The sequence below is a fragment of the Halichoeres trimaculatus genome, unplaced genomic scaffold (assembly GCF_033239565.1).
Source record: "Halichoeres trimaculatus isolate MK-OKI-2021-1 unplaced genomic scaffold, fHalTri1.1 fHalTri1_scaffold_23, whole genome shotgun sequence".
NCBI lineage: Eukaryota > Metazoa > Chordata > Actinopteri > Labriformes > Labridae > Halichoeres > Halichoeres trimaculatus.
The window spans coordinates 2,594,102-2,619,205 of record NW_027437201.1 but is presented as its reverse complement, the minus strand read 5'-3'; the positions used below and the strand labels follow the sequence as shown (position 1 = coordinate 2,619,205).

Sequence of the window (25,104 nt, the reverse complement as noted above, 5' to 3'; positions counted from 1 at the left end):
ACATGTAAACATGTATTAACAAGTGGCGATTAAAAGATCTACTTTTAGCCTAAATTTTGTATAAAATTTGTGTCAAGAGGTCAGGTTGCAATGTTTGTCTAACTGCCCTGAGGACAGCTTTTACACAGTTACTCAAGTTAGACTACTTTGCAGTTCAGGTTACTGTCTATGAAGTTAAAAAAAAGAAAGAAAGAAAGAAAGAAAGAAAGAAAGAAAGAAAGAAAGAAAGAAAGAAAGAAAGAAAGAAAGAAAGAAAGAAAGGAAGGAAGAAAAGGAAAAAAAAGACATTTTGACCTTTTTCCCTTTTTTTGTTGTTTTTTTTTTCTTTATTTTTTAAATTAGATTAAATTAGTTGAGTTTGGAGTCAGACATGCATACAATCAAAGGATAAATCTATGCCATGTCTAACAGTCTCAAAAGTTTTTGTGAAAACATACATACATTGTCCTCTAAAATATGTTGAGAGGTGCCATTATTGGTATTTATGTCGTTAGCTCAGAGTAATAACTCGAGTATTACTTAAAAGAAACTGAATTTTTTGTTAAACTTTGACTTGATGACATTTGTAGCAGAGTTCCTCCTGTTTAATCAATTTTTAACCTTATTTATAGCTGATAAGTGCTTCATTTTATGCTTTATGTTGCAGAGAAACCTCAAAGACCACCAAAACGGGAGGACTTAGGGTTTAAAGGATTAGTTTGGATTCCTTTACTTGTTTGCTACATGTAATACCTTTATCTTACTTGGTTAAGAAGGATAGATAAAAAACAAACAAAAAAAAAATGCAAAGAGAAATGATGAGTTTTTCTTTCTTTTCTTTTTTTTTTTACATGTTAAATCTTTATTGCTTTGCAGAAAATGTCTGTCTCTTTAAAAACAATAGGGGTCCAGATATGATGGATAAAACACATTTCCAAACAGCAAAAGCACACTCAACTCCACAGTGTACTTCATAATTATCTCCTGTTAATCAGTCCATGAACACAGAAGTATGAAGGAGCCATCTATCCTGTGACCTGTGCACTTCTCTATCGGACCATGTGGTGAAAAAATCCCATTGCTGCTGTAGTGATGAAAGTTGTCTGTACCTACACAGTTGTGCTGTGACTAAATAAAAAGTAACCCATGGCACAGTTGACTGACACTGTTGGACCCCCACTGCCCCTAGGACCATAGATAACAAAATTGGCTCCTGTAGCTCTGGCTAAATGTGTGTTATTCCATTATACGTGTCCTGTTGTTTACTCTGTTGGCCGCTTTTGTCCTTTATCTGTTCTTCTGTGTTCCTCCTACTCATTCTTTTATCTGTCCATCTGACTCAGGGGAGGGAACTGACCTTACCATCTCCTGGCTCAACTAATCCACTAACTATATCTGTTCCTCTGTGTGTTTCTGTCTGTGTGTCTACAACTGTGCTACTGTAGGTCTGATGATTTCAGTCTTTTTGAAAAGGTCAAAGTTTTGATGCTTTCCTCTTTTTTTACTGAAGCAGTGAAAATTCCATGTAACCCCTCTTTCAATTGTGTGGTAGTCACAAGCACAGTAGGTTTACTCCTATGAGAGATTTTAGGTAAAAAGGAACAATCTGCTAGGCCCCCTGATATTTCTTCATTTGTAATCAACACACATTTCCAACCTTTAAAACCAGGGGGTAGGTAGATGTTGCTTATGGCAGCTTTTAAAGTGAAGAACAGTAATGTTCCTCGAGAACTGTGTTAAATTTGAGGTGCAAACATGTCACTGAGCAGATCTTTGATGTGTCATCTGCCCTCTGTTCCCAACAGTTCATTTTTCAGAGGACAGTTTGTTTGATTTCAGCCTTACCATCCATAAAGTACTGAAAATATTTTCTCTTCTATCTCAGAAAAAAAAAAAAAATCTCACACCTCCTTACTTTCTGTTCAATGTGGCTCAACTCATTATCTGGGTTTTAAAAATGGCAGCATGTGGATTGTTTCCAATAACAGCATGTCCCATGGTGCTGAGCTGCTCTAAAATAGCAGCTGATAGGAAAGTATGTAACCCCCTGTAATACTGGACCAAAGAGGAGAAGCTGACCAGTTATCCAGAGAAGAAGAAGAGGGAGGACCAGAGCTGAGCTGTTTTGACTGGAGAACCAAATCTATCAGAAGGAAAGAGGAGACGAAGACCAGCTTCAGAAGGAAGGTTTCATTTGAGTAAAGGATCCACTTGAGAAGTAAGCTCCTCCAACTTTTCATCATCAGAATAAATATTGTTATTTTTTTCTATTTATTGACTTTTTTTTTTTCCATTTACGCGTTAAATAATGTATCTTCAAAGCATCGAGACTGTATTTAAGATGGTACGGTGATTTACAGCAACCATTGTTTGCAGCCCTTTAAGATGCAATTTGAAAATGTCTTGTATGGACTTAAACAAAGTAAGCAGAAACAGAAAACTTGGTATAGATGAAAATGATCTTAGAGAAAAAAAAATCATGAACTCTTAAGATTCTAAGCATAATGTCTGAAAACTGACAAACTTAAAACCAAGTTAAAGTGAGATGCTGTGTTTATAGAAAAGTCATATTTTGATGTTTCGAAATTTGTTGAATAAATCGTTGCTCTGTGACAGGATTTTGTTTGGTGGTTGGAGGCAGCAGTGATGTGCAGTCCGGGTGGTGCAGGTAGAGCCAAGCTGGACTGCAGCGTCCTGGAGGAGGACTGGCAGAAAGGACAGAGCTACATGGCTCACTGGCACATCCTCACAGGGGTCACACCTCAGCACAGGTAGGTGACGGCCACCAGAGCAGGCTGAGACACTGTGACTGATATCTAACTCTGTGTCTGTGTGTCTGCTGATCCTCTAACAGGCTGGAAGTGATGGAGACAGATCACTCGGAGAAACACAGGGAGGCGCGACAGCTCCTCCAGAGATTCCTCTCAGGGGCCATCAGCAAGAATAAGACCCCCCTCAGAACTTACCCGTCTACACGGCCCAGTCAGCCAACATCTGACCCCTCTGTCATGCTGGGGTCAAAGACACAACAAGGCCTTGTACCAGTCCAGGAGGACGTCTGCTGTCTGACCCTGAAGCAGAGGAGTGCTGGGCTGGAGACAACAGGGAGGAAGACTGTGGTGAAGGTGGCAAAGTTGCAGAGGTTCCTGGGCTGAAAGGTTTCTGAATAAACTCAAAGCAAAATGTACTATAAGCTAGAGCACCATCCTCTTAGTTTTTTTTTGTACCTTCATTCATTTTGATGTGTGTGTGTGTGTGTGTGTGTGTGTGTGTGTGTGTGTGTGTGTGTGTGTGTGTGTGTGTGTGTGTGTGTGTGTGTGTGTGTGTGTGTGTGTGTGTGTGTGTGTGGTAAATATGTTAGTGGCATTTGCTCCCATTGTTAGAAGTCTGAACAATAATGTTGAATTCATTGCACATTTATTTCCATAGTACAACTGGAAACTGATCAAATTCTACAGAAGAGTATTAGTGCCACTCCAAAAAAAATAAAAATAAAAATAAAAATAAACATCCATATTTTTTTTATTGAAATTCTTTCCTGAGAAAAAGTCATAATTCTGGCTTTGATCTCAGAATTCCGAGATTAAAGTGGGAATTGTGACTTTCTCCTCATAATTCTGACCTTGATCTCGTAATTTTGACCTTTCTGGGTTTTTTTTCTCAAATTCCTTTTTTTTTTTTTCAAGATTTCAAGATTAAAGTCAGGTTTCAGAGAAAGAAACGTCAGAATTTTGACATTAATCTCAGGTTTCAGACTTCAATCTTAGAAAAAAAAAGTCATGAAAAAAAAAATTAAAAGTTTTATTTTCAGTGGCTCTAATACTCTTTTAGAAAATTAATATTAATTTTACTTTAAATGTTTTTATTTTGTATGCCCACAAGTTTTGTTATCTTTCGTCATGTTTCAAGTCAAGAAGATGTGTCTGAAAACATGTTACAGCTGTTGGTTTGAAATGTCGTAACTTGTAGATTGAGGAGGTATTATGCATGTTACAGTATGTTTAACTTTTTAAATGACATTTAGTACTGAACTGAATCCAGTGAAGCTTTTCTTAGTATTTGTTTTAAAGTAGTGGAAAAATAAAGGTAGATTTGATTAAAAAAAAAGATTAAGTATAAGATATGACTTGTCTTTGTCCCTAAAGTCTGGTGCTCCTGTGTGTGTAAACTGGAGAAGTTTCACAGCTTTTTATGATTACATTTCTGTCCTGAAGTCATAAAAATGAACATTTGCTGACTCAGAAGTGATGCCAAAGAGAATTAAGTATGCTTTTGAGCAAACAATCTTTTGGAAATCTCAGCCCCTTGTTTTTTCTCCCACTCTGGCTTTGATCGTAATCTCCTCATTTTAACCACATCTCCTCTGGAAGAACTCCACTTTCCAAACGCCTCGTCTCCACTGGACACTGCCGAGTTTTAGATGTCTAAAGAGGGTCAAAATGTGGTTTGAGTGTCTGTGTTTGAGTGTGTCGGGGATTGTCGTTCAGCTGCCAGGGATGAAGGAGGTGTTAAGAGACTCCCAGGGAGGGTGCGTTTGATTACTACATGGCTGCGCTCCACATTGGTTCAGCTGCTGCTTTGTGCAACGCTGGGAATAGACGGAAAATTAATTCAATCAGAGGGATGAAGCTCTCTGTTTGGTCAGCTGGCCACTGTTGTCTTTCGTTTCAAATTTAGCTAGCCACTTTAGAGGAGCGATAAATAAAAGCGGTGCCATTCTTTGGCACAGAATGACAATAATACTATGCTGAGGGGATGGGATTAGTTTGTTGATTGAGACATTTTTAGTCTGCTCAGACTAAAAAAAGTAGTGAGGCGTGTCCTCAGACAAAGGCCTTTGAGGATTGTCTGTTTCAGAGAATATTCTCAAGATTCTCAAAATGGGAGACTTATACTGTGGAGGATACAGAAAAGCAGAGGTCACCAAAGGTCGCTATCCACATGGGTTTCTTAAACTTCTTTGCATACACAATTTAAAGCCTTTAAGAATCTTTACATTCCTAAAAGTTATGGATATGAATATTCTGTGAACAGGTACACATATTTGCATATTTGTCATCCTCTTTGTGATATGCAGCTTTATTTACTTAAAACCTGTTGAAAAAAACACACAAACAGAAGTGTTAAATCAAAGAACAGTGCTGAAATTTGTTTGATTGTATTTTTTATACAAAGCCTTTTTTTTTCTTTTAGCACTTCACCATTCATCCTTCTTACTTTTTTTTACCTAAAGATGCTGTGAAAAGGATCTGTTAAATTTAGACTGCCTTGCCACTTTCTGGCAGGAGTCCTAGACACATTGTCGTGAAGACGTGACTTTCAACAACACGTGTGTTTGTTGTAGGATTAAATGGAGATCAGATTGAAACAAATTTTCTTTGTTCAGGACAACTTTTTTACCAGATCCAATGCCACGAGGTAAGGTATTTATCAACAGTTGGTTAAAGCTACACTTTAAAAAGTGACAACAAGCAAACTTCGTCAGTTTGTACCGTAGTTTAGTAGCCGGCTATATTTAGCTCTACTCACAGCCCGGTGCTCTGAAACATGTCTGTAATGTGTAACATTAGTGAATCCTGGTTATTTCCAGTCATATACCAATCAGAGCTAATGTAACCTCACTCTTCATTTTATTGATAGACTCTCAAGTTTGAACAGACCACTGAAGAATAACTGCTGACTGTGGGTTGGAGTGAACACTAGCACAAACAGCTTAGCCCTTTAGCCTTTAGCTCATGTTCTGTCTCTCTACTGTTTATCTTTCTTCTGCTCTTCTGTCCTCCTTCTGTCTGACAGTTAGGCTCCAGTGTCCACCACCACTACAAAATTAATCACAGAAATAGTTTTCAGCAGAGAAAAGCACAGATCTCTATTCACACTTCTAAAATTCCTCAGCCGGGAAGCTGAGAAGTAGCATTTAAGAATAACTTACATTGGTGCTGATAATCTCATTTTAAATTGTGGATGATGATCAGGCATAAATCTAGAAGTGAGACTTTTTCAACATCACTTGGACTAATGTGAGGACTTTTTATTTTGCAGTAAAACAGCCCGAAATTAATACTGATTACACTTTTTTAATTGAGTTGAGCAAACAAGGCTAGGTAAAAACAAATAATAATAATAATAATACAGTGTTGGCCAAAATGATTAGAACACCTGACAGATCTGAAAACACTGGCCTTCTTGTCTTTTTCCTCCAAATCCTGATCATGAAACATGCAGATGGTTGCTCTGAGCAAAGCAAATATCAGATGAAGTGAGTCCTTCTGTTTTAATCAACTTTTAACTTTGATATTTGGTTTATCCACCTTTTGCAGCGAGTACAGTTGCTCATATCCCTGACATAGTGTTGATATATTTCCTGACTAATGTTATCCTATGTCTTACAACTTTCTTACAACTGTCTTTCCAACTTGTCCAAATTTACTGGATTGGATTGAGGTCTGGACTTGAGGAGGTCAGTCCATAATCTTATAAATGGCCAAATCACCTTGTGATGGCTCTGTTCTGTGGTATATAGAGAATAATGATGGTTATTTCAGTTGTTTTATGAGTAATGGACAATTCAACAAAACAACTCAAACCTCCAAAACATACTAAATGTTCTCATTTTGGCCACCACTGCAAATCAACTCTGCTCCAGGGCAAAGGGGTTGTCAAAAAGTGATTAAAATCCACCTTTATTATTGATTTATTCTTTCAGAGCTCATCAAAAGTTCGATATTAGATATTCGAAAGTAAGCCGGATGATTCTTAAATCAGAAAACAAAAATCAAAAGCCCTGACAATAGTTGTCCACAGACAGCACCAAAATGATCCCAGCCCAAAAGTTCCCCACAGAAGAAGTAAGGATCTCTGTTTTCAGATGTAGTGCACAAAATAAAGACAGTGTCTCCCCGCTTCATGTGGTTATGAAGATGTAATCTCACCTCTTAAAGGAGACCTTTCTTTTTCTCTATAATGACTCATCATTCCCCATCTCTCTGCCGCTTAATACAAACATCAGTGAAGTAAAATGTCAGACAGAGACAAAGATAAACCTGTTTGCTTTTTAGTGACAGATCTGTTCCATTTGAACTGGGTCGCCTTGCATGAGCCTGCTCCATTGTTTGCATATAAAAGGCCCTGTGGAATGATGGTGGAGATATGGCGGGCCTCTGAGAGGCAGGTGGAAGACCTGAAAGCAGTATGAGGAGTCCATTAGTGTGTCTAGTGTTGGAGGAAGCCCCCTGATCTGATGGTATCAGCGCCTCAGGGAAGAGAACACGCACACAGTAAATGCTATCAGGGAACAACATAGGCCCCAAAACAGGATGCTATCTCTATGTGTGTAGCGCAGAGCACAGGCATAATGACACAGATGCACAGGTATATAAGGGGATAGATCTGGTAGCATTGCACCTGAAGGCTGATCACCAAACAGAGGTTACAGGTAGAGTCCTCAGGATGGAAGACAAAGGGACAGAGACAGGAGTAGCAGCTATGGCAGCTTGCTACCAGAGGTTTGACCCTGCAGCGTATCTACAGTATAACTACACTCCACCACGGGCAGATTTTGAGAGGAAGGACAGCATTGTTCCCTGGAAACTGGCGTGCCTGCACAGAGCTTTCACAGAAGGTAGGGAAAAGAGCTTTTTAAAGATTTGAATTAACTAAAAAAATGACATGATTCGGTCTCGGTATGGTCTGATTTTGATTGGTGTGTTAGTTTGTGTCTACATTTTCTCCTCTTCTCTTCCAGGTGATGTGAGTGGTGAGCTGCTGGTGGACATAGGCTCAGGTCCTACCCTCTACCAGGTATTGAGTGGGTGTGAGGTCTTTAACCAGGTCCTCCTCACAGACTTCCTGGAGGTCAACAGGCAGGAACTGAGGCACTGGCTCCAGGACGAAGGTGCCTGCAGCCTGGACTGGACACCTTATCTGCAGCATGTCTGCAAGCTGGAGGGCCGACGGTAAGAAAGCCTCCCTCCATAGTCAGCTTGAAAACATTACTTTGGTAATACCTGTCATTTGTTTAGCATTTAACATGAACATTGCATAAAACTTCTGTCTTAGGAAAGACCTTGAAAGAATACTTTAAATGGCCATCTTGAGTTTCTCTCTTGTCAGTCACTTCCTTTGGAGGAACGCCACTTTCCCCTCATAATTGGTTTCACAATCTCAAAAATGAATCAGTCATTTTCTTTAGAGGATCATCAGAACTCATGTGAAATGAGTACACTCTGACTTATTCAGTGGTTTGGATAGTCCATTTGATAAGAAGAGACACAAGGACATTTTCAGAGACCAACCTTTGGTAAAGATTGATGTGAAGAGTTTCAGCGATGCTTGTGAGACTCTGAAGTAAAATTTAAAACTAAAGGTAAGGGTTTTTGCTAATGATGTTAGCAGCTAACAACTTGATATAGGCAGAGTAATGAAAACATGTTGACAGTAGGCACAGTATCACCAGCATTAGCATTAGCAACTAGGTCCATAAAGTGGGACAAAACTCTGTGTACAACTGTTTTATTGACAAACCTGCTGGTAGGGGAGATAGGGGACAGTTGTAACATTTTTGACATTTCGAACCTTGAGCTCTTTTAACCCAGTGTCTTCAAACTGCTGTACAAAATAGTTTCAAGTATCAGCTGATAAATGGCCTAGAGACTGCTTGTTTAACCCTAACAGCAACAAACACATCACAAATAAAATGATATAGCAATATTGATACAACACTACTGACATGGAAGCTTTATCGACCCATAGATGGCATGTTATGCACTTTTAACTCAGTTTTTCAAATGTTACAACATAGCAAGTTTGTTACAACTATCCCTGATAGTATTAGTGATGAGCTAGCTTAGCTTACAGCTAACTGCTAAAACTTAACTATAAACAAACTAAAAGAAATGTAGATAAACAGAGATGTGAAAGTCCTTGTAACAAACTTAGCAAGTTTGTTACAACTATCCCTGATAGTATTAGTGATGAGCTAGCTTAGCTTACAGCTAAATGCTAAAACTTTACTATGAACAAACTAAAAGAAATATAGATAACCAGACGTGTGATTGACATGATGTATGTTTGATGAGTTTAACTACAGAGCAGACTGGGTAATCAGAAAAATAATTTGAGAAAAAAAAAAACCTAACTTCAAAATAATGTTTTCCGCTCACAAATTGAGCTGTGTCTGCTTCAGAGCACTACTTCTTCACCTGTGGACTACGGACAGAGCATGTTCAGGGTGAATCAGGTGATCTCTGACTTTTTCCTGATTGGAGAAATTGCAAGTGTTACAAATGACCCTTGTTACAATGGTCCCCAGTCTCCCCTTCACACACTAGCTAGTAAAACTTGCTAGAGACAACAAAGTGGGTATGCTGATTTTAGCTGGTAATGCTAACCTGTTGATAATTATGAGGTAAATTCACATTTGTATCCTCTCTAATCATATTACCAACAACTTCAAAGTTCAGAGTTGACCTTTTCCTAGCAAACCTGATAGACTACAAACATGCTAACGTTACTGAATAACCCAAACACATTAACTGTATGCAAGCTATCAATAATACCTAAGTTTGTTATCATAGTGTAGCATATTAGTATCACTTAGTAAACAGTGTAGTTTATCCAAAAACATGCTAGCAGTCACAGCAATGTTAATAGCATGCATGCTATCATTAGCATTAGCTTATTAACACAAAAACAACTGTGGTTGATGGGAATGTGAATAGATTTGAATTCTTGTGCTTATAGGTCATTGTTAAAGAGTTCATGCTGAGGGAAACTCACAAGTGTGGTCTACCAAATGTCCTGGAAAGTCTTTCAAAACTGCACAGCACTGATCAGCGTTTTGTTTATTCACACCTGAGATGTTACCATTCTGTGTCAGCACATGATTTGTATCCATAGATGCTGCAGACGTCACAGAGAACATTGTTATTAGTCGTATTCACAGTGTTAACTTTGGCTACTTATCAAACTGTCTCCACCAGACCCTCAGCATGGACAGAGAAAGCTGCAAAACTGCGTCAGGTCATCACTGACATCCTCCCCATCGATGTGCACCGCCCTCAGCCCCTGGCCAGCGACGCCCTCCCCTCTGAAGGAGCAGACTGCCTGGTGTCCTGCTTCTGCCTGGAAAGTGTCAGCCCTGACCTGCCTGCCTTCACCCGAGCCCTGGGCCACATCGGGAGGCTCCTGCGACCTGGTGGCCACCTCCTGCTCATCGGGGCCCTAGGAGAGAGTTACTACTTTGGGGGGCCTGGGGTTAAGATCCCCGTGGTCCCACTGGATGAGGCCCAGGTCTGTGCTAGTTTGAGGGAGAATGGTTACACCCTGATCAGGCTGGAGGTTTACACATTGCCCCAGGACATGAGGGTGGGGGTGGATGATGTGAGTGGGGTGTTCTTTGTAAAGGCAAGGAAGGATTAAACCGAAAAAGAGGGAGAAAGTGGGAGATGACTTAAAGAGGGTGTTTGGTTTCTTTTAAAAAAGCAAGCTAAATTCCCAAATAAAAATACTTATTAATTATTTAAATTATTATATAAATCAAGATTTAGCAAATCTTTTAATTAAGAATGAAAAACATGTGAATGAAAAACTTCTTTTGAGTCCATTTGTTTGTTTTGGTGCAGAAGAGCAGGGTAGAAAACTGTCCTTCTCTGTGCCATGCTTGGTATGACAAATGTAATCAGACATTGCCTCCTGCAGTTCACACACTGCTACTACAGCGTCAAGAATGTAATGGCTCTATTTTTGTTTGCAGATTATCATATATAACCCCACCATATATCAAATATTGCAAATTAAAATAGTATATTTTGATACACTTCTTATCAACTAACTATAATCCAGTGAGGAGGTGATGTGGTAGTTAATGTGTTTTGTAATTTGTGATAATGTCAATGACAATAAAGATGGTAATGTTAACACTATGCTGATATTATTTTTTTGTTTTAAGGTCATATTTCTTTTATTATCTTATTATATAAAATTTAATTCATATACATATATTTTTTAATAGTGTTCACAAAAAAATATACAAACTCATCTTGACGTTGTGATTGCACATGCTCCAAAGTTGTTCGTCTCCATTGTAACTTGCTAAATGCTGCAAAGCTCTGTACTCATGGTGGGTTAAGATGAGATCAGACTCTTTATCTTGTCTTGATGTTGGGTTTCTGCTTATAAAATTTTATCAATACTAACGGGTCTACATCAGTTAATGTTCTTTGGAAAGTGTCCTTAGAAAATACTTATTGTGATTTGGCTCCATACAAATAAAGATTGATTCAATGATTGATTTAAAAAGTCAACCCATAATAAATATTATTGATCTACATCAGCATTAATGATTGCTAAAGTCCTGATTTTATACATTTAAGATTATGGTCTCAAAAGCTTACGCAAGGCCCTGATTGTGTAAGTACAAAAACTGAACACTAGAGGTCAGTGTTTTGCCATATTGCCTTCTTCCCTCACATTTGCACTCAGACACACCTGAGTCATTATCACCTGACTTTGTTGACTGACTTCTGTTAAGGATCCATGTTGTTAATAAAATGCCAAGCACTGCACACAAAATACATAACCACACCCACACTACAGGCCCATTATCACAGTTTTATTATCAACCGACACAAACATCTTTATATACAAGATCAAGAATGAACATTCACTCTCATCATATGTGTATATACTGTACTGTAAGTACTTGATTTGAAAAAATAAGACTTCTCTCCTCCTAAAACATCAGTGGGTCACTTTGTGACCTGCCTGTTCCTTGAATCAAATAAAGAAAATAATGCTGAATCATGGTTAGTTTGACTTGACTGATAAGATTTGATCTGGTCTCTTGTCGCTGGAACTTTTCAACATTCATCTCTGATTTCCTCTCCTTTGAATACAAACATGTACAGTAGGAGCTTTTAAGAGTTGTTACATCTGTTTTTGGAAAAAAAATACAATATTGCATACTATTTGTATATTCATCATACGGCCTTATTTCATGTTATTAAGTGTATCAGTTATATACAGGCCAAACTACAAGAAGAATTTCTTAAAACAACCTTATAAGGGCTATGTCTTCTATCAGCTGGATGTCCTACCTTCAGCTGTCTGTTCTAAATGATCTTGAGTGTGTTTCAATACCTGTTTTACTGCACATCTCACACTCTTTATCGTGTGAGTAAAACCTGACTTAAATTCTAAATTAAAGTCTGTACACCCATATAAACCAAAAGGTGTAAAATGAAAAAGTCTCTCAAAAGTTTAAAGACAAAAAGCCCCTGGTGAGAGAAAGAGCTGCAGCTTTGTAGCAGCTGTGTCATAACATGTGCAGTGTCCTTGGCTGATTAGGATTCAGTCGTTGCCCTCAGCTCACCCAGACGTGATTTCCTTTTCAAGTCTCAGGTTAAACTTTTCTCCGTACCTCCTCATTAAGACTCTGACCTTCCTGAATGCCCGCCTGTCTCTTCCCTCGCTCTAACACACTGAACTCTTTTGTCACACGCATGCACACACCCACATACCCAAACAACACACATTCATATGTACACCCACGCATGCACACGCATGGCTCATACGTGTGACGCGGGGCTGGTCCTCACTAAAGTCCTGTCTCCATGTAAGCTTTCTTCTATTGTCATTCCCCCTTTTCTTCCTCTCTGTCTCTGGCCTCCTCTTCATCTCTGCTGTGATGGCTGAGATCAGCACATCCTGTCAAACTGTCCGGTGGAGAACACTGATCTCTGAGCGGCTCGCTTTCTTCTCTTTGTTCTAATGAGAGAAGAGGTTTACAGTCTCAGTTATGCCTCCATAGTTTAAAAAAAGGGTTATATGACCTCACATGACCCACCTGTAACTGAAGCTGTCTGCTCACTGTCCTTCTCATGTTCATCCTCTTCCTCACCAGAAGAGGGTTCATCTTTGTCCACAGAGGTCATGTCTAGGGAGGACAGGTGAGCCAGGGCCATCCTCTGGACAGCTTAAACAACATTTAGAAAAAAGAAAGAAGAAAGATATAAATAACAGATTAACAGCAGCATGACTCTTTTCATTTTCTCTAGTCCATATTCCTGCCAGGTTTCTGTTTGGTCTCTACACACTCCTGAGGAAAATATCTGGCCCATCAGCTGCTAAATCGTTCACTGTGTTTGCAAGCACTGCATCTCAAAGCAGCAACACACATGATGCAACAGCACAGCTAAACAACAAACCTTCATTACAGTGGTTTGAAATGTTTAACGCAGCAGCATAACAATGTTCGTACCGTGCTCCCTGCCCACGACCTCATCACTCCTCACAGATTTATTTCACATAGGGAAATATGAGGAGTGATGAGATAATATCTTAAACCCCCTGGCTGGAGCTGGCTGGTGGATGCCAGGGAGGGGGTGGGGCTGAGAGTGTGAGTGCAGTGCAGGTTGGTGCAGGGCAGCAGCAGCAATGGCAGAGCAGAGGGAGTGACCCTTGCAGCTTTAACAGACAAATCTGGAGAGCAGGTTTGTCTGGTGATGGTGATTTGATGCAAGTCATGTGAAATCAGTGCAGTTGGAGGTGCCCGATGTAAATGATTGGTAGATGTGGTGTAATTTAAGGCAAAGTGAGCCACACACCAGGTGAAAGGTTTGATACATCCACCACCCTCCTTCACCTGGCAGAGGAGGGGAGTGTGTTCAGTGGCAGACAGACTCACTCTTTAGTCCCCTATAGACCATACGACTGTGAACAGCTCATGTCAGAACTCTTGGACTATAAGTTCCTTTTCCTGTTTCCCATCTCTATAGCTGTCCCAAGAGTCGGCCTCTACTTGGTCACTTTAATGTTTACCTCACAATTATTTAAACTGCTCCTTTACTATTTGCACTATCTGATTCCTAATAATTTTGCACCATTTTCTTTTTTCTATGACTTTAGACCAGATTTTTTCTTAAACAGACATTTTCCCCTCACCATTTATAGTAAGTGTTTAAATTGATGTTTATGTTTATTTATTTTAAATTCCTGAACGGGTTATACCCATTTCTTGTATAAGTCTTTTCTTTTTAAATTGACAGACAGGAATGTGGGAGATGGGGACATCAGTTCTTGGGGTCTATCTATCTATCTATCTATCTATCTATCTATCTATCTATCTATCTATCTATCTATCTATCTATCTATCTATCTATCTATCTATCTATCTATCTATCTATCTATCTTGTTAAATTATTTTCTCATGTTTTCTTTCGTCTCTTTTACTGGCAGCTTCTGGCCTTTTCAGACTAACTTCAGCTAGTTTCACTCTTTTAAGCTAAGAACAATGAATTCATGAGGAACACTTTTGACTTAGTAACAAAAATATCCTACAAAGATTCATGAACCTTGTGTGTGCATAAAATAAATAAATAATAATAATAAAAAAACAGCACAGAATCATCTACATAAAGGTTGACATTCCAACTACAGAAATGCCAAAATTGCTCTCATGAAAGTGAGATTGTGATCTTTATGATATATTCTCATTTATAAAACTAGGGAAGTTGTTTTCTGTGTAATGGACAGTGGTAGAATGATTCATAGAGGTTATGGAATGGTAGCAAAGTACGCAACCGACCTAAGTCCCACCCACAAACATGATGAACCAATCACAGTGCATTTAGCCAATCCCATACACCTAGCCATTCTCCCCCAGTGCATTGCAGAAAGTCAGTTTTTGTTGAGCTTTATGAGGTTTTTCAGAGATTTTAAGTTTAAAAATGGTGAAACAGTATTCATGGGGTACATGCAACTCTGACACAAGGTATCCTGAGAGGTTGGGTGATGGAGTGTATTTTTAACCCTTTCCTTTGACACACAGAACAGAGAAAAGTGTCTTCTTTGGATAAAGTTGAGCAGTAGACCAACATCAGCTTTGTGTGAATGAAATAAAGAAGGATGTCTCCATCTGCTCTAAGGTCAGCTGACATCATATTTGAGGCAGCAGATTGTGACTTTGCTGTAAAGAAATATAAAGCTATCTTTAACACCAGAACCACCACTGCAGTCTGATGGATGCTTTGGGATTTTATGTAATGTTAGCTAAGGTTAGCCTAACATTAGCTCCTAGCTGTGTTCATCATGTCTCTTTGTTTGTTAGGAGTTCATTGGCCTGTTTTCTTCTAGTTTTTGTTCTTTGGTGATCATACATCATTGTTAGCTGTTGTCCAAAGGGCTCTAGTTAAACTAACCTTAGCTTCTGGAGTTTAGCTTCATTAGCTTATCTGTTATAGCTGAGATAACAGAGGTTGGCAAACGTTTTGCTGAATGATTCAGTGTAAATCCCGTAGCTCCAAACTATCAGAGACACACTCTTTGCTCTGGGTGCTGTAAATTTAGTCAGTAACTGAAGCTTTTTATTTACCTTCTCAACAATAAAATGATTCATATCTCCCTCCAATGTGGACTTTAGAGACTTTTGGTGACTGAAAGATGATCTGTGATCTTTCTGTCTCCAAAAATCATCAACAGCATCCTGTGAAATGTCCTCTACTGTGACACCTGCCCGGGCGCCTGTTACTGAATGTTCATCGTTTGTCCAAGTGAGTGGAGGGGGAGTGGCTCAGTCATAGGTCACCTGCACCAAAAGAGTGGCAAACATATAGTTTGGAAGGCCCTATTATTGGCATCATAGCGATGCAAAGGTGCTATTTTTTCACCGTGTCACATTTAAATAGGCTGAAAAGCTTCATGCTTTTTTACCACTGAAAACATAAAGTTATGTCAGTAAATGCACAGAGAAACAGAGTTACTTATACTGTGTAACTCACATCACCAAGATTTAAAGATAAATGTTGAGTCCAGCTGGTGATGATGAAGTCTTCCCAAGAGAGATTCCATCTGAAATTCCTCACTGTGATTCCCATGTTTTCACTTTAAGTCTTTTTTTGGGTAAACACGTCAGATTCACAGAGCAACTTCACTCTGCAAACATGTTCACAGTTATATTGTTACACCTGCAAAGTCAGACTGACCTCTTTTTAAAGCTCCTGTGAGGAGAACACAACTGGTTATGAAACACTCAAAATAAACACTGATGCCTCTTTCTGAGCTACAAAAGCAAACAAGACCATTAGCATCAAGATTTACTGTTTTTTTCACTGTAATCCTGAATGCTAGTTAGCATTTCCCCTAACACTGCCACCAGATCAGGGAAAAAAACATGCTTTGGTTACATTTGCAACAACAAATAATCACAAGGAGCTTCAGGAGCTTTAATGTTAACAAGTCTTAATCTATAAAACTTAATCAAGCCTTTTCTGCTCTCTTTCTTAAAGGAATATTTGTCTTTAATTCCAAACCAAATCCCCATAAACCTGCAGTGAAAACCACTGATGGAAGCATCCAGGAATATTCATTGTTGTGGTTGTAACTTTTATGAAATAACCATGTATTTTTATTGTATATTTCTGTGATTCTTACATATTTGCGTTTGTGCTGTATGGGTCTGTGTGTGTGAGACCATGTTGCAGCTGTTTGCCTTGCGTATAATCCAGGATGATCCAGAGCAGACTCACAGCTGTCTCTGCTCCTAATCTCTCACAGCGCACACATTCACACAGACACACACCTCTCGCTGTGTTTTTTTGGATAGGCACATATTCCAAACAGATAAAGACCACATGGCAGTTGCCACGGTAGAATTAGGTCTTGCAAACTGCTTTCTTTTTGGGCCATTTGTAGTAAAGCATACCATGAGGCATGTCTGTGACAGTACATTTACCTTTCAGTGAGGGCGGCTGGTAGGTCGTCGAGTGAACCAGTTTGGCTTTCAAGGCTCCATTTTCCCCCAAAACCCACTGCAAGAAAAGCAATCATACAATGGTTTACAGAACAGGAAAATAATTGGTTTAAATCTCATGAAGTAGGCATACGTAAGGGCTCATCTGGAGGCTCATGAATACTTGAACATATTAAGATTTTCAGGACAGTGAAGCTAACAGTTCAGGTATTAGCAAAACACAACACAGAAGAATTTGTTCAAGTATTATTTAAAAAAAAAAAAAAACAGCCACTCAGTTAATCAATACTTCAACTTTTGACTCTTCTTCTCTGATGTAGCTTTTGACCCTGAGTGTCTCCCTCTGGTGGATGCACTGTCCAACATCCATCCCAAAGGAGAAAACATTTTAGCTTAATGTTAAGATCCTTGTACCTCTGAAGTCCAAAGTAAGAGCAAGGAATGACAGATCAGAGCTCACTATGTGCCATTTGTGGGTTAAAACAACTTAGATTGAATTGTTTAGCCGTAGCTTCCTTTGGTTGTTAGCATTGTTTCCCAATTCCAGGTAATGACATCACTTTATGGGATAGTTTGTGGGCTAAAGCAAAATGAAAACACATCCACAGATAAAACTTTACCAGGACTGTCATGTGATTGGTTTAATGACACAGAACAAGCTGCAAATGAACACCAATCGATTCGAGAGAAGGCTACTTTGGAATTACTGATCATGGTTACTGAAGTGACTTAAGTTGTTTTGAGTAGGAATATCATCCGTCAGAGGGGTCACTAGTGACAATCCAACCTCAACGATAAAATGCAATGCACCAAATGATGCCAGCAGATCTGTAAATCAACTTACACCCAGTCTCCAAAACAAGGAAGTGCTGTTCCTCATAAATGGATAGAGACATGAGTGAAACTACCTGAAGCCACGGTGGAGAGGCTCATTTTATCAGTTTTTCACTTTTATTGGTTTGGAATGAGACCATTAGAAAGTTAGAATAACATTACTCAGCTTCCACATGTTAGGACTTGATATTTTTAATCATTCTCGACTACTGGCCATCAGTACCTTGCTGTACTCAAGTACTTGCCCTTGTGGCAAGCGGTCACACAACTCCCACATGAGCCAAGACTTAGGGCACACACATGGCTCGCCTACGTCATCATGAAGTTACTGTTTACAAGAAGCCTGGTCTCATTAGAGTCAGCACAACGGAGAACACTTTTTGGCCTTATGTTAAGTCATTTTGGTTGGACACAGCCCTCCAGCCCCCCTACATGCTTGTGCATGCATGAAGTTTACCATGCTGAACCACACCTTCCCAAAGAGTGCCAAAGCCAAAGAAGTGTGTCGTTATGGGGACAGACCAGAGAGGTCACACTGGCCAAATGAACTGGACTATAGGGTCAAAGCCTGTTTGGGCGAAGTACAGATGACCAGAATGACCGCACCCTGAAATAAAAAAAATAGGCTTTTCTTTGGTTAGTCCCTTGTTAGCTAAGGTAGCTAACTGTTGTTAGAGCAGTCTTACTGAAATCCAGATGAATTTCTTTTCTTGACGGTGAAATTATTGTTTTCTCTAAGTTATACTTTTGGGCATTTTCCCTTTTATTGTATTGGTTAACTGAAGAGTTGGGGTAAAGAGTGGAGAAAGACATTTGACACAAGGTCGAACCAGTGACTACTGAAACCAAGGCTATAGCCACTGTACATGGGGCGCATGCTTAAAGTGCCAGGCCAATGGTGCCCCAAAGTAATCAATGAGATTCCCAGGGATGAATAGATTATGAGTTGTCTTGCTTATACACACATACATACATAGAAACAAATCCTGAGGGTAGTGGTTCCATCCATCAATTTCTACACTGCTTATCCTGTTCAGGGTCACACCTACAGACAATTTGGAGTGACCAATTAGCCTGATGAGCATGTTTTTGGACAGTGAGAGGAAGCTGGAGAACCCAGGCCCACAGGAAGAACTGGTGACCTTCTTGCTGTGAGGCTGCAGCACTAACCGTTGTGCCACCACGCAGCCTGAAGGTAGTGGCTATATTGTTTAAATGTATATGACCACAGTTAAAAATTAATCAAAAACTAAGGGGCGTCATGTGACGGCACGCCCTTTAACGTTGTGTACCTGCAGAAAGACCAAATGTTCAGTTCCTCTCAATGCAGCACTGAGTCCTTATCCTCTTTGCTCTCACATCCAGTAGACCAAGCCCAATATCAGTGGATTCTGATCTTACAGACCCAAAGAAGCCTGACCAGCTCATACTTTGGTCTTTGATTGGCGTCCTGACAATTCTGTCAGAAAAAAGGACAAGTGTACAGAAAGAACAACAGATTTCATTTTTGTCGTGACTGCTTTTGACCCTGGTCACCTGACACCCATATATCCACCTGCTCACCAGTTAACCCTTCAACATCCTCCCCCTCACCATCACAACCTCTTGGATTTGTTTCGTCTTTTGTCATCCTTTAGGCCTGTTTCTGACCATGGTATAATTTTCTTTTTGCATCCTTCTAGCCTTGTATAGCTGGTTAGCCAGCATGTGGGTCCCCAGTCTTATTGTTTATACCACACACCGCTGGCAGAGAGGACAGAGATTTTTGTGAGTACACCCACTCTCTCAAATGCCGCCTATAGATTCACTCTGGGCACCAATTCCAATTTGCAACATTTCATAGCATCTTTGACAGCCTGAAAGAGCTGTGTTTGAGCTTACAGCTGAAGGCAGAGGGAGCAATGTGAGGGTTTAAGCTTTAAGAAAACAGAAAAATCACATCCCTTTCCAAAATAAACTTCCAATTTGAGCAGTATCTCTATAAGATCTCTTCATTTTGAAGCAATATTTTAGATCTACTGTGTTTTTTTATCTGACCTGGTGTGGGCCTAAGTCCTCCTCTGGTGATGGGGGGTCTGTCAGTCTGAAGAGCGTGGCTGGTGTTGGCCTCCGACGTCGAATCTGATAAAAAAAAGAAAGAATATAACCAAGTAGAAAAGTTAAGTTCTGCTTATAACTTGAAAATATAATAATATCATAAACCATGTAAACCCACACATAACAGAAAGAACAAGGTACGATGAGTATCTTACTGATGCTTTTTATTCATTCAGCCGTGTGCCTTCTAATATTCCCCCTTCAGAGGATTTTCTTCTGCACCACTGCGATGAGAAAATGCACATCATTGCATAACAACATTCAAAAGATTGTTGTCCAGATAATTCCTCAATGAGGATTAAATTTTGTCATAGATTGCAGCTGGATAGCTTAAAATTGCTTGCTATTTTGCTGCATGTTCTCATCACTTGGTGGTAATCATTAAGAAGGCCCCTGTGTGTAATTTTACATATTTGCATGTCGACTTATTTTTAAACCGTCTCAAACAATCTTTCTGCCAAATAATAGCCATCCTGCCTTCATGGATTTGTGTCTGGTGGTGTTTTGTCTCTTTGGCTTGAGCGTATCTTTTTGGTCTAAGTTTGTTTAGAAGACCAGAGGTGAGAACCTGGACTACCCTCACACTACGTAAGCTCCTGCGTCATAATTTCTGAACCATTCCTTGATCAGAATAAGAATGTTTAATCAAAGCTGCCTTTTGTATTTTACATGGCTAACCCAGCCTCTGCTACAGCACCATCATCTTAGGGTATCCTTGGCTCCAGAGAAACAATCTACATATGTAGTGTGTCATCAAAGCCTGCAGAAGATATTTTAAAAAGGGCCACTTTTTGTCCCATCACGCTGCCTGTGTAAAATGCAGAATCCTCCAAAAGCCAGATCCTCTTATCTGTCTGCTCTTAAGACCTAAGCTGTGGAGAGGGGTATCAGTGACTCTGGGCTGAAGGAGCCTTCCTGATCTCCAGATGGTTCTTTTTCCTGAGCAGGTAAAAATCTGAGTTGACTTGCTATGACAAAAAGTGACTCGACTACATCACTGTCTGTCCTCTGTTTCTGAACTGCTACAAGAATCTCCCATTTTCTCAACAACTAAAAAAAATGTTCATTAGAAAGAGACAGGGAGGAGACCCTGATGTCTTGTTTCCACCAAGTGGTTCAGTTCAGTTTGACTCGGCACGAATGGTGTTTTCACTGACTAATCCGGGGACAGATCCCCCAAAAAACGGACGAAGTGTTCCACTTTTAGGACCTTTCTGTTGGAGTGCCAGAGTAAATCAATCTAATCCCAGAAGGTGGAGCTAGAAACACTGCAGTCTGTTTATTGGTGGTAAGAATGGTCACTTCCTTGAAGCTTGATTTTCTAACCCTAACCCTTTCTTTGTAACAAAAAGCCACATGCCAATCACATAGAAGACGTTTTGCTGAATGTTGCTCTTAGTTTACTGTGTCAAGTTTTTCTTTCAAAATACTTTCAAAATATGAACTAAAGTTGACTTGCTATGACAAAAAGTGACTTAACTACATCACTGTCTGTCCTCTGTTTCTGAACTGCTACAAGAATCTCCCATTTTCTTAACATCTAAAAAAAATGTTCTTTGTAACAAAAAGCCACATGCCAATCACATAGAAGACGTTTTGCTGAATGTTGCTCTTAGTTTACTGTGTCAAGTTTTTCTTCTTCATTGGATTTATTAGTACGGTTCACTTTGTCACACTGGTATGGCGTCAAACAAATCTGTAACTAATGTTGCTATCGGCAACTGGCTTACACTGCCTACCATTGGCTGTGGAAACACAAACAGAATCAGGCTTTACTGATCAAACTAGGGCTGCACGATATGGCCAAAATCCAATATCTCGATATTTGTAGGATATATCTCGATACACGATATATATCTCGATATCCTGATTTCTCCTCTAAATCACTATATTAATGTTAAATCCAACCCTTTGCTGCATAAAATGACATCAGTATAATGATTCAAATAGACCTTTCAGTTGGATTTTTAAAATTTGAATGCAAAAAGGGGAAAATCTCAATCAGGTAAAGTTTAGCAAACCTTATATTTGAAACCAAATTTTATGTAGTTGCATATTTTTAGTTCCAGTAAAATAATTTATTCAGATTTCTTCAACTGACTGATTGTATTATATTATATTATATTATATTATATTATATTATATTATATTATATTATATTATATTATATTATATTATATTATATTATATTATATTATACTTTCAAAATATGAACTAAAGTTGGAGATAATATTCCTTTAATTTCCATTAATCAGCTACCTGGATTGTGTTGGTCATGCTGAAAGGACTCTAGTGACTCCTGTCTTTGAGCCTTGGTACATCGAGTATATTCAATATCAGAATCAGAATCAGAATCAGAATCAGAATCAGAATCAGAATCAGAATCACCTTTATTGGCCAAGTATTTTCAAGAATACAAGGAACTTGACTCCGGTTAAACTGCACTCTCTCAGTACAGACGTGGATAGAATTACAAGAGTAGAAAAATAGAGTTTAAGTAGTAGAAAAAGAATAATAATTATTACAATATTAAATAAAGAACTCTGCACAGAGTAAATACAAAATATATACACAATTTAAGTTAGGAAAAATATATATCCCCCAGCCCTAGATCCAACCCGTACCAAACTGTACTGATCTGAACAAGACTGCTTGGTGGAAATGGGGCTCAAGGCTGACCACATATCACACCATTTTTTAGTTAGCCAGAGTAGTCAGGTGGGTGTGACCTGATTCAGGGCTCACCGTACCCCATTATTATCCAATAATGCTTGTGTATGTAGCGTAGATACAGTGTAGATTACACTGTATTTACACCACACACTGTAAGAGGGGAAGATCTCAACAGTTTCACTCTTTGCCTTTCCACGGCCAACTGTACCCCCTCTTGGTAGGCGGCGTAAGCCAGTTGTCGATAGCCACATTAGTTACAAATTGGTTGACACCATAGCAGCGTGACAGAGTATACCGTGCTAATAATTCCATTAAAGAAAAAAAAAAGTGACACAGTAAACAAAGAGCAACGATGGAAGACATCCAACAATTCGTCTTCTTTGTGATTGGCATGTGGCTCACTGTCACACAGGAAGTGACCATTCTTTCCACCAGTCAACAGACTGCAGTGTTGGAGCTCCACCTTCTGAGATCCGATTTGTTTAGTCTGGAACCCCAAAAGAAGGGTCCCCAAAAAGTCAGCTCATCTCTGTTATTTGTGGATCTGTCCCAGGATTAGTCTGTGGAAACGGCACAAAATGCGTGCCGTACAGAGACAAACTGAACTGAACCGCTTGGTGGAAACAGGGCTTTTGCTGATTTTTCTTTCCTACCTTTGAAGTCTTATTAAACTTAACAGTCTCGTCTCACTTTGGGGTTCTAATCATCCAGCATCAGTTAACTTTACAACATCTGTTTGTGGTGAATTTTCACCTGAAGGTACTCGAGGTGTACAGCACAGCAAGTCATAAAAACACTTAGCACATTAAAATGGAATCTGATGTTGTAACTGTTTGGGGTAATGCTCATTAAAACTCCAGGTTTGTTTCTCATGTTGAGGCATTAAATCAAATATTAAACTGCAGAGACTGTTCAGCTTTCTGAGTGTTTTTACTGTTCATGCCTAAAGTCCATTTAGCTGCCAGTGCTTGTTCATTAGGAAAATGTTATTTTCACCTTTGATTCAGTCCAAGAAACACCAACCTTTACTTATTCAAACATAATAAAACTCCTTCTCCTGGCTAACAATAACTAGGGGTGTTAGGAAATGTACAACAACCCATCCCTCTCTCTATTTTGAAACATGTTATGGTAATAAGATTGTTGTGAGATGTGAGTACCTGCCAACAGTGTAGGCATGAAGTGTGTGGGCAGCTTTTGATTTGGAGTAACTCTTCCTGCTTCACTGTTCTGAACTCAAACATATTCATCAAGCAGACACTCCAATTAAAACATGCTGCCTCTGTGGGGATACAGATTTAAATATGAATTACAAGACATCCAATTAGGGGTCAAAGAGTGTGTCAGCGTGGAGACGATCCAATAAACAAGAGGGATTTCACACAGTGACTGACACACACTCATACGCCTATTAGACAGAAGAATGTGCAGTCATAGCAGCAAACTACACGCAGAGCACTTTTCAGACACACTGACCTTTTACGAGTGCTTTGCTAACACAGTAGCGAGAAGGTCAAGCCCCTAGAGGGAACATTTTTCATCCGCTCCTTGTTGTGCATGTCTGAGAGGTCTGTAAATACCTGCGTTAGCTCAGGGAGGCTAGAGACTGATTCGATTTGCAACTGATTTGCTTCACATTTCTCAGGGTGTGCAGACTAAGTAGCTGCTAGAAGATTGATTTTCCAGTGTTGTGTAAGAAACACTGGGCTGTGATGGGACATCGGGTTGTCTTAAATTGAATCTTGAAGTTTTTGTAAAAAGTATGAGACGTAGAGGTTTGTGCACTGCTGAAAAATTAAAATCTTATCAAGTTTTTTGTCTTATTTTAAGTAAAATTTGTCTTGTTACACTCGAAATGAGCCACATTTACCTGACCAGTTTAGAAAAATGTCTGATTTCAAGTTGTTTAAAAACAAAAATGAGGTCTGAATAGAATAGAATAGAATAAATTAGAACTTTATTGTAATTGTAACAAGTACAACAAAATTGAAATCACAGTAGCAATCAAGAAAACACTAGCACAGCTAGCTAGTCCATCTTATTGGAGATGGATCTTACGTTCCCAATAACGATGGATGGAAGAACAGGTCCATGTCATCACTTGATGAACATTCTTAAATTACCTGAGAACCAGCACATCGTCTTCACCTCCTTCTCCTCACCTTGTGGGGGAACATCGGGCCTTACACCAGTTAGCATTGACATGCTACATGCTGCTAATAGCCGATTCCACATGTAAACAATGCAGCTATACTTACATATAGGATCTCCAGACAAACACAGGAGAAAAAGTAGTAAAAATATCACTGAAGCCACGAAAAGTTTTTGTGTTCACGACCAAGAAATGAGCCACACAAAGTAATGACCCACTCCAAATACAGAGATTATAAAAAAGAGACGAAAAAATTACAAGAAACGGACAGAGAAGAGAGAGCTGCTGCAAAAGGCAGCCATAACCAACAGGGCAGTGCCTAGCAACATCATCATCATTTAAAGACAAAAATGAGGTCTTAACTGCATGCAACAAGTCAAAAAAATGGAACAAGAAAAGTTTGCTCCAGAATTAGCCTGAAACTAGAATAATTTCTTTAAAAAAATAACTTCTCTCTTGTTTCATTGGCAGATTCTTTTTTAAACTTGTTACAGCAATTCAGACCTCATTTTTGTCTTTAAACAACTTGAAATCAGACATTTTTTCTGGACTGGTCAGGTGAATGTGGCTCATATTAAGGCTAAAACGACATTTTTAAAGACAATGAGAAAGTAACACTTGA

The 25,104-nt window shown here is 39.2% G+C and overlaps 2 protein-coding genes across 2 annotated transcripts in view; one reads left to right on the top strand and one right to left on the bottom strand.

The window, feature by feature from the left end:
• The first annotated feature begins 7,428 nt into the window (after positions 1 to 7,428).
• Positions 7,429 to 10,398, top strand: pnmt (phenylethanolamine N-methyltransferase). Its single transcript, XM_074663891.1, has 3 exons — positions 7,429 to 7,600; positions 7,724 to 7,934; positions 9,960 to 10,398. Exons 1-3 carry the CDS (start codon positions 7,429 to 7,431, stop codon positions 10,396 to 10,398), a joined length of 822 nt encoding a protein of 273 aa, XP_074519992.1.
• A 1,167-nt stretch (positions 10,399 to 11,565) lies between these two features.
• LOC141784684 (protein phosphatase 1 regulatory subunit 1B-like) overlaps positions 11,566 to 25,104 on the bottom strand; it is a 28,167-nt gene continuing 14,628 nt past the window's right edge. Inside the window, exons 2-5 of the mRNA XM_074662517.1 lie at positions 19,598 to 19,681; positions 16,709 to 16,784; positions 12,824 to 12,952; positions 11,566 to 12,744 (exon numbers count right to left, since the gene is read on the bottom strand). Coding sequence (XP_074518618.1) covers positions 12,611 to 12,744; positions 12,824 to 12,952; positions 16,709 to 16,784; positions 19,598 to 19,681 — 423 coding nt within the window. The 3' untranslated portion in view covers positions 11,566 to 12,610. The remainder of the gene's footprint in view (positions 12,745 to 12,823; positions 12,953 to 16,708; positions 16,785 to 19,597; positions 19,682 to 25,104) is intronic.

Coding starts and splice junctions, on each gene's coding strand:
- pnmt (XM_074663891.1), top strand. CDS start 7,429: ATGGAAGACAAAGGGACAGAGACAGGAGTAGCAGCTATGGCAGCTTGC. Junction 7,601..7,723: donor GCACAGAGCTTTCACAGAAG/GTAGGGAAAAGA, acceptor CTTCTCTTCCAG/GTGATGTGAGTGGTGAGCTG. Junction 7,935..9,959: donor TGCAAGCTGGAGGGCCGACG/GTAAGAAAGCCT, acceptor TGTCTCCACCAG/ACCCTCAGCATGGACAGAGA.